Source organism: Trifolium pratense, linkage group LG4 (genome assembly GCF_020283565.1).
Source record: "Trifolium pratense cultivar HEN17-A07 linkage group LG4, ARS_RC_1.1, whole genome shotgun sequence".
Taxonomy (NCBI): domain Eukaryota; kingdom Viridiplantae; phylum Streptophyta; class Magnoliopsida; order Fabales; family Fabaceae; genus Trifolium; species Trifolium pratense.
In genome coordinates this window covers 42,243,812-42,253,213 of record NC_060062.1, presented here as the reverse complement: position 1 = coordinate 42,253,213, position 9,402 = coordinate 42,243,812, and the positions used below count along the sequence as shown (strand labels likewise).

The 9,402-nt window shown below is 31.5% G+C and overlaps 1 protein-coding gene across 1 annotated transcript; it reads right to left on the bottom strand.

Moving 5' to 3' along the window:
• Positions 1-1,612: 1,612 nt before the first annotated feature.
• LOC123881937 (serine/threonine-protein kinase PBL34-like) lies at positions 1,613-4,886 on the bottom strand. Its single transcript, XM_045930704.1, has 6 exons — positions 4,489-4,886; positions 3,382-3,701; positions 3,138-3,273; positions 2,865-2,998; positions 2,638-2,761; positions 1,613-2,416 (listed from the first exon to the last, which is right to left on the bottom strand). Exons 1-6 carry the CDS (start codon positions 4,610-4,612, stop codon positions 1,965-1,967), a joined length of 1,290 nt encoding a protein of 429 aa, XP_045786660.1. The 5' UTR covers positions 4,613-4,886; the 3' UTR covers positions 1,613-1,964.
• Positions 4,887-9,402: the final 4,516 nt, after the last annotated feature.

Sequence of the window (9,402 nt, the reverse complement as noted above, 5' to 3'; positions counted from 1 at the left end):
TTGTAAGAACTTGTACAAAATACAAAGCGAATAATACCTCAAAAATACAGTGATATGGACTTGGTTCGTAACATAATAAACGTAAAAAATAGACGATACAAAGAAACTGAATTCTCCTACTAGTAGTGACAAGATATTAACTAACATTTTTTTATTTAGTTAATCTTGATATGCATTTTACTCCATCCGTTCTAAAATAAGCGTCGCAAATTGACTTCTTCTTTTTCTGATGTGCACTATTCATATAACATATATGGACTAATATATAAAGGCAATTGCTTACATATAAAATATTGTTCGATTTATCTCAATAAATATTTAAAAAAATCTTAACATTTTATAATTTTTAATTTAAATAACTAAAAATATTACTGATTAAAAGTATTGACTTTACAAACTTTAAGATAATTAGTGCACAGGAGCACTAGTTATCATTTTTCTTAAAAAAATCTCAACTTGGCTTAAGAGAATCAAACTTTGGCATATCATTTTTTTCTTTCAATTCTGTCATTCATTTAAACCATTTTATTTATAATTTTATCATTCTTTATTCAATTAAATAACTGGATTTTCTTTTTTAATAATCACATAAAAAGCATAATCCTTGTCAGTCTCGTGCCAGGGAATTTAATTAAAAAAATGAATGGTGTGAGCTTACAAAGATTGTAGCATGATTGATAGTACTAGAAGTGGCATAAGTTTCATTACTAATGGAGTAATGGTACTAAGCAGATTTTATAAATAATTGATGCTTTTGTATGAACAACAAACTTTGCAGCTACCATTTATATGAAAAAGAATAACTTAAAGCAAATTATGTTCTTTTTTTTCCATTCAAATTGTCACAGAAGCTGCCAGATTTTAACAGAGACAAACCACAGATAATTATTCTCTGCATAAAGACATATACATATAACATATATATATATATATATATATATATATATATATATATATATATATATATATGCTCTATTGTTGGTCTCAAGCATATATGCTGATTCGAGTAGCTTTTTCTGAACATTGACAGATCATGCTATTTATGGCCTAATATACTGACCTACAAAGAATATATGTCCTCAAACATGATACTAGTATAATAACTTTGTTAAAATATCTTGTAAAAAACAAATCTTTGTTAAAATATGATTTTGAATAAACATTTTGTAAAATTGGTTTAACTATATTTGAGTTTGAATGAAAATGATCATGTTTAATTTTTCTTATTCTAAAAAAATAATTTTGATTTCATATGTAACAAAAATTCTTCAAGATACAATCAACGACCAAGATTTCTTCACCTGAAGTTTTTTCCAACTCAGCTAAGCCGCCTTTGGTCACTCAGAGGCAGTTTTGAAATCGGACACATTATAGCTTATGATATGTTCTAAGGGCATTATAGCTTCTAAAAATCACGGTAGGGAAGTTCCAAACTCACGGTGATGGTTGTTCACCGCTCAACCAAACACATATTGCTATTAATGAATATTGCTTAAAGATAACAAACAAGTATTTTGTGTGCTAAAAAAGTCTAATTTGATTCAATAGAATTAAATAAAACATAGTGTATATATAAATTCAACCAGTGAATAGAATTAAATAAAGCATAGTGTATATATAAATTCAACCAGTGAAGTAGAAATGTGCTGTTTCCACTGCCAAATGAAATTGATTCAGGTAGCTGCAAACTACTTTGTGAGATTTGAAGCTATTCATATACATACAAGACTTCTCAATTACATCATTAGAAAATGTCAAGTTTCTATCCATGGACCATAATGATTATAATGCTTAGCTCTTAAATAAAAAGAGCTCAAAGAAATAACCAATTCATCATCACATTACTTTTCCATCATTCTTCTGACACTAACAGATTTTAAACACGCAAGCTTGAAATGTCGATCTCCACACACGCAACAACAAATAAAGGAGGCATTTCAAAGAAGAGGATTTGACTTTAAACATCATCGTAGGTGTTTTCCGGTATTCAAAGGTGAAGCCCTCATGCTCTTGGAATGTGTATAAGTGATATGTGGAGTTCCATCTGGTTTCTTCTTTCTTCTCCCTTGTTGAGATAAACGAGAGTGATAAGACAAGATAGCAAAGTCGTTAAGATCCTGCAATGGTGTCAAAGCGTTCACAACTTCGTCCATGTTTGGACGACATTTAGGGTCTCTACTGAGGCAACTATAAGCTAACTGAGCAATTTTCTGCACAGCTTTTAAAGAATAGTTTAGTTCCAAGCGAGGATCAACAAGTTGGTAAAGTTTTCGCTTGTCAGCTAAATACGGTCTAGCCCATGAAACAAGATTTTGTTCCCCACTTGGACGCTTCTTGTCCATCGATCTTCTTCCTGTTAAAATCTCGAGTAACACAACTCCGAAACTATAAACATCACTCTTAGCAGTTAAGTGTCCTGGTGAAAATACAAACAGAAAATCACATAATCGGTTAGTCCACATAGTTCTTACAAAGGTTTGTACTCCATTTTATGGTGTCTGGACAGATGACCAATATGTTACATTGTAAAATTTAAGGGACTAAATTTGGCCGACTCTTACAATTTTAAGGACTAAAATGTTCATTTACTCTTATCCTGTCCTTTCGATTTTGAGCAATTTAATGTTACATTTTTACCTGTCATGACATATTCTGGAGCAGCATAACCATAAGTTCCAACAACTCTAGTAGAAACATGTGTTTTGTCTCCTTGAGGACCTGCTTTTGCTAGACCGAAATCTGAAAGCTTCGCATTATACTCCTATAAAACACTATGCATTAGAAATTAATCAAATAATAAAAGAGGGATAGACTAGAGAGAAAGCTTCCTTCTTAAGACTTGATATCGCTTATAGCACACCTACCGTATCAAGCAAAATGTTTGATGTTTTGAAATCTCTGTAAATGACTGGTTCTGGACCATTATGGAGGAAAGCCAATCCTTTAGCAGCACCAAGTGCAATCTTCACTCTGTTGGACCATGGAAGAGGTACGGTTCCTTCAAAACGTAAGCAGCATCAGCATAGGATTAAGATGAAATAGAGCAAAACAGAACAGCTAGTCATAAATCATTCGACGTCTTTTAACAACAAGCCATTTAGTGATTCCTATTATCACAAGTTAAGGAAGAAACTCACTTCTGAAAAGATGATTCTCTAGACTTCCACGAGTCATAAACTCGTAAACAAGAAGCCGCTGATCATCTTCAATGCAGTAACCAATAAGTTTCACAAGGTTGGGATGGTGAAGTTGTCCAAGAAAATCAACTTCAGCCTGAAATAATCAAAATGTCATGTTACATTCTAATCTCTACCATGTCCTACACAATCTTTTATGATATCAATCTACTAAGTACTAACCAACAGCATATATTTTACTAACCACCCATTCTCTATGGCCTTGAAGACCATCTGGCTTCAAGCTTTTGACAGCTACCGTAACTCCTGAACCAGGTTTTGCCGGGGCAGTTCCACCTTCCTCAATCCATCCTTTAAAAACATAACCAAATCCACCCTCACCAAGAATGCTATCAGGTCTGAAATTTCCAGTTGCAGATTTCAGCTCTTGAAATGTGAATTGAAGGAGCTGACAAGGAGGCTTGTTTTCCTGAGGTGGGGGGTCAGGATTATCAGAAGAGAGCCTAGCTTCATTCGGAGGACACAGTTCTCGATTGCTAGCATTCAGGTATCGCGTCTCAGTTGCTGCATCAATCAGTATTAAGAATGTAAAATATGACAATCTCATTTAGTATTACTGAAATATCTCAGTCATTGATAACTTGATCAATAATGAATACACGAGAATCTAAATATTAGATTTGTAGTTACTTAAGATTCTCGTGTATTCATTATTGATCAACATTAACAAAATCTTAAGTAACTACATGTCTAATATTTAGCTTTAGTTTTGGTCTTGGATCTGATAACTTTTTTGAAGAAAAAACACAATTTCAACCCACTTCAAGTGAAAAACAGATGATAACCAAGTAAATCTTGAAAAATTCCTCAGACATGCAAAAAACAAAACAAAACAAAAAACAGATTTGTTTTTCACTACATAGTTTCTATTAACTAGATTGATAAATTAAAATCCTTCAAAATTTTACAAAAGGGAATATTTTTCCTCTGTGTGAGTTATGTTCCTTCAAAAAAGGATTATGCAGTTAGGTATGCTTTTTCAGTGTGGTAAACAACAGCATGTGAAAAAGGGTTCTTAGAAAGCATAAAAAGATCATCTTTTTAACAACCAACATCATAATTGAAGTCCAAAAAACCATTCTTGCCACAAACACAAAAAATTAATACATAAAAGAAAGTTTCCCCTGAAAAATTCCATGATTTTAAGCAACCCCAGAATAATTTTTTTTGCATAAACTTTAGAGAGAGACAAGTTAAGCATTTTTGAGACCATGACATTATACTAAATTACTAATCCATGATATTCAACAAAAAACAAAGACATGATGAAAGAAAGATTAAAGAACAAAACCTGCATCATGAACAACACTAGTACGAGGGATAGTGTTAGGAGAGTGTGTAGAAGAAGCTGAGGGTTTACAAACACCACGTTTGAGGACAGACCAACATCCACACTTGTTGTTGTTGTCTTCCATGTTTGGTTGGTGGTTTTTTGTGGTGGTTTCAGAAATTTGTCATGGTGTTGTTGGATTTGGAGAGGAGAGAATAAGCGTGAGTGGAAAAGGAGAAGAGAGAGTGGTGATAGTGAATGAAATTGCAGGCAAGAGGCATCATGATCACCATCATCGCAGTGTGTACAAAAAGAACTTTTTTGCTACCACCTTTTTGTGCTGTGGGGATGGGAATTGTTCAACACTTTTTCTTTCTCTTTTTACATAACCTCTTTGCTTGCTACAATTAACCAAAAAACATAATAAAAAGTAAAAACTCATGTTGTCTAATAAAGTTTTAGCATTTTTACTTGATGCCATCCATCTTTTTCACCACAATTATTCATCCCTCGCATATACATTTTAAAAATTGAAAAAGTAAATACAACATTTTTTCAGTGTGATATAAGAAAAAGTTAATTTTTTAGGTTCATCCTAAAGTTGATGTATCTAAACTCTAGATACATCAACTTTACAATAAATCTAAAAAACAAACTTTTTTTTATATATAGGATCGGAGGGAGTATAATGATTTGATTTAGATCTTAGATGGTGCAGACATAGAAAAAAAACAAATTTGTTTAACATCATGTGTGGAAGAAAATTACGGGGTAAATGATGAAATCTTCATATTATAAAATAAAGTAATCGAAAAAAATAAAAATTATAAGAATAAACTAAAATTCGCCTATATTGCAAGAATAAACACATATTAACTCCAACTATATTAAGAGATGTTTTCTCTTACCGATTTAGGTGACATTTATTTATTTATTTAGGTGATCATATTGAAGTTATAATTAAACAATTTTGGTGGGATTACGCAAAGGAGAGAAGAAAAAGTTTCATCGGATTAATTGGGACAAATTTTTTTTTTGTTTTCACCGCCAGTTTAATTTGATTCGGGGGTCAGACATTAAGTGATTCTAGCCTCCCCCGATCGTAGTTGTGGGGAATCGAACCGTTGTCCTCCCTACCAAATTCAGCGTCAATTACCACTAAACCAACTAACGATTAGTGGAACAAATTTTCAATGAAACGCAAGATTAAAAGATTAATTGGAAAAAGTTTCCGGTGGAGTCCTTCCGTGAGACCATTTTACAAGGTAACTATAGATCTTGCAGCTCTAGTTAACAACATGCAATCATAGAGGTTGTTCTAATTGCAGCTTTATGATATATTTAGTTTGATTCGGTTTGAAAAATTAAACAAGAAGATAAAAAAATTCAAAAATATTCAATTTTTTTTTGTTAGTAATAACTAATTTTCGTCGAGGAATCTATGGGACACAGATTGAGTTCTTTCCTCCCAACCAAATTTTCTTCATATGCATGAACAAAAAATCGAACTCTTAATCACATATCTAAGGGAACCAAAACTCTTCTCACTTGAACCAATTCATCGTTGGTTTTCACAAGTTCTTTTTATTGGAGGTATTTCTGGCGCATCCAACACCGAATAATAGTACTCCTAGCTGAAATCCGAACCTTATTTTTAGTTTAGTTACGTAACTTTAAGATAAAAGTTCAAACCTTGTCCATAAAAAAAATAAAAATTCAAATGATCAAACCTCAATAAAAATTTGATTCCATAGACAAGAAAAAAAAAACTTTACTACACAACGTGCAATAAAACAAAACAAAAATATCATCAAATATTTTAGTGGCTAAAATTTTATAGGTGAATAAATAGAATGTCCGAAATTCAAATTTCAACTCCTACATAAATATAATACAATATTTTTACCAACTAAGTTAATTTCACGTGAACATTACATACAAATACTTATTTGGGACTGAATGAACATAGGGGATTTTTATACATTGCTTTCACTTTCCTCTTCTTCATAAATGTTAGTTGCAAATAGCATCTTTGCACGAGATATCCACAAAGGCGACTTTGCAATATGTAAGCATATCTCCAAGATGCTTGTAATTACTAATTTGCGTCAATTATGTTATACTAATTACACAATTTAGGATCATTTCACATATTATTGTTGGACAAAACTAATAAAAAGATGGTCAAGAGCATATTTTGAGTGCATTTACAATCCCATCACTCTTTCCCTCTCTAGGTATTGGGGACAGGATTGTCTTGGGAAAAAAATTTCTCTCATTAGATCATCTCTAATGGTAAGTACCTATTTATTAAGAATCAGTACTTAATAAGTACTTTTATTGGAGCAAAATAGAAACGAGTACCTAATAAGTACTGGTTCTAAAATAAGCAATGATACATATATGATTTTTGTGGGACCCGTTATAAATGATGAAGAGTTATTAGTTAGATGTGTTATTGGTAGGACCAATTTAAAACTTTTTAAGAGATGTTGGGTTGAAGGGATTGAGTGTTTATTAAGTACTATTATTAAAAAAATTATAAATGAGTATATGTGTATAGTGGGGTCCACTTAAGTACTAAAAATTGAGGAGCTCCATTGTGAATGTTCTTAGATTCGAGCTATCCATTTTTTTCTTATGAATCCAATAGTAACAAAAAAAATCAATGAAAAAGTAGATATTGAAACTGGATGCCCTCTAGTGGTATTTACACGGGAGACGATCCTCTCCTTAAGGCTTCGTTTGGATGAGAAAGGAAAGTTGAAGGAAAGAAAGTGAGAGGAAAGAATGTTGAAGGATTGAATGCAAGGTTGTCAGAACCGGACCGGTCATCGAACCGGCGAGTTCACCGGTTCAAGGTTCAATTGGTCGAACCGGGTTCAACCGGGGTCAAACCGTTTTTAATTAAATATATATTTTAATTAGTATATAAATAAAAATATATGAATAATTGCTCAATATTTCATAATTTCACACATTAAAAAGATAAAATATCAAAAGTCAAAATAAAATAAAATTTATAATTCAAACCAAATTAGAAATTATATAATAAACTAAATTCAATAACATAAAATAGCACCATAACATCAATTGACAACATACTGCCTTCAAAAAAAGCAATTCCTACGATGAAAAACAAACATTTTCTATTCCTACGACGTGTTGTTTTGTTTAAGATTTTTTTTTTTAAAAAAAATTAAAACGACGTCGTTTTGCCCTGTTTTTTTTTATAAAAAAAAATCTGCAGAACCGCTTGGACCGTGCCGCCCGGTTCGCCGGTTCAACCCGGTTCAAAACCGGTTCATGCATTTTTTTGTCGGTTGGTTTCCTATCCGATTTTTGCTCATAACTGAACTGTTTTTCATGATCGGTTCACGGTCCGACCGGCCGGTCCGGTCCGGTTTTGATAACCTTGATTGAATGTGAGTAGAAAATGAATGGAAAGTGAGATGATTATTTAGTTGTTTGGTTTGAGTGAAAGTGAATAGAAAGTGAGAGGAAAGAAAGATATAAATTTAGTAAATGACATAAATACCCTTATATTAAAAATAATTAATATTTATTACATTTATATATACATGGGTAAAAGTGGGTTTCTCCAACAATTATGCCTTTCCGCTCACAAATGGAGGGAAAGCATTTTTCAGTGGGTCCCACGTAAGCTTTCTTTCTTTCAAATTGTTCCCTTGAAACAAACGGTGGAAGGTTTATTGGTTTTTGTGCTTTCCATTCATGGACTTTCTTTCCTTCTGCTTTCTTGCGAACCAAACATAGTGTATATATTGAGGTAGTGAGATATCAATTCTCTTAAAAGGGTATTTTTAAGGGGAGAAGGGAAGAGTGAGTAGGGTATATAGCGCACAAATGAAATAAATTTTATATTATATATAATTTTATTTTTATTATTTGATCAATGAAAAAATACTATTAAATATAATATTAGACATATTGAACAGAACATGTAATGCTTAGGTGACGAAAAGCAATTTGAAATATTTTTAACACTTAATATGTGTTTGGTTTGACCGTGACAAAAATTGAGTTTGAGTTAATACCTTACAGTTTTGTTGAATATAATAATAATATATCTAATTGTTCACATGAGTATAGTTCAGTTGGTAACGATATTGTATATTATATGTAGGGACTGAGGTTCGAACTTCGGTACTCCTACTTTTTTTTTGTTACATCGGTACTCCTACTTTTTTTTTTGATCAAACATCGGTACTCCTACTTATTCACCATAAAAAGGTGAAATTTCAGTCACTAAGCTACTTGAAAATAATAATAATAATAATAATAATAATAATAATAATAATAATAATAATAATAATAATAATAATAATAATATATCTAACTCAGCTAACATCTAATTCTTTAATGTCATATTATTTTTATATAATTATTTTAAAGTAAATTTTAAATTTGAATTTATTTTTTTTAGTCAAGGAGTTTTAATTATTTCACAATTACATATACAATTCTATGGCACCAAATTCATTTTAGGTGAAATGTACGGACTACCGGTACATATCCACATAATATGTGTACTAAAGAATTCACCTAAAATAAAAGGTTAATTGTTTTAGTACACATATTAGTTGATATGTACCGATACATTTGTTAAGGTAGGTAATTCTGATTGGTTTCTGATTGATTTGCAAATAGTATTCTTAATTTTTTTATATTAAATACTATTTATGGACTAATCACAATCATCTATCTAAACTATATATCATAATATATTCATATAATATGTGTATCGGAGTTTTGATCTTTATTTTATTGTGGTTGCAACTTGACAAACTTTGTTGGAAAAGAGTGACACTAATTGCTCCCACTAAGTTTGTGGGTCCTAATCAATGGCCCCCCACCATAACACTAACACATATAAGAAACACACACAAGACACTCAAAGACATCACATGGACT

Excerpts from the sequence above, each read along its gene's own strand:
- LOC123881937 (XM_045930704.1), bottom strand. The coding sequence starts at position 4,612 with ATGGAAGACAACAACAACAAGTGTGGATGTTGGTCTGTCCTCAAACGT. Across the intron at positions 3,702-4,488 it reads TAGTGTTGTTCATGATGCAG|CAACTGAGACGCGATACCTG; the intron begins GTTTTGTTCTTT and ends TGATTGATGCAG. Across the intron at positions 2,999-3,137 it reads AGAGAATCATCTTTTCAGAA|GAACCGTACCTCTTCCATGG; the intron begins GTGAGTTTCTTC and ends TACGTTTTGAAG.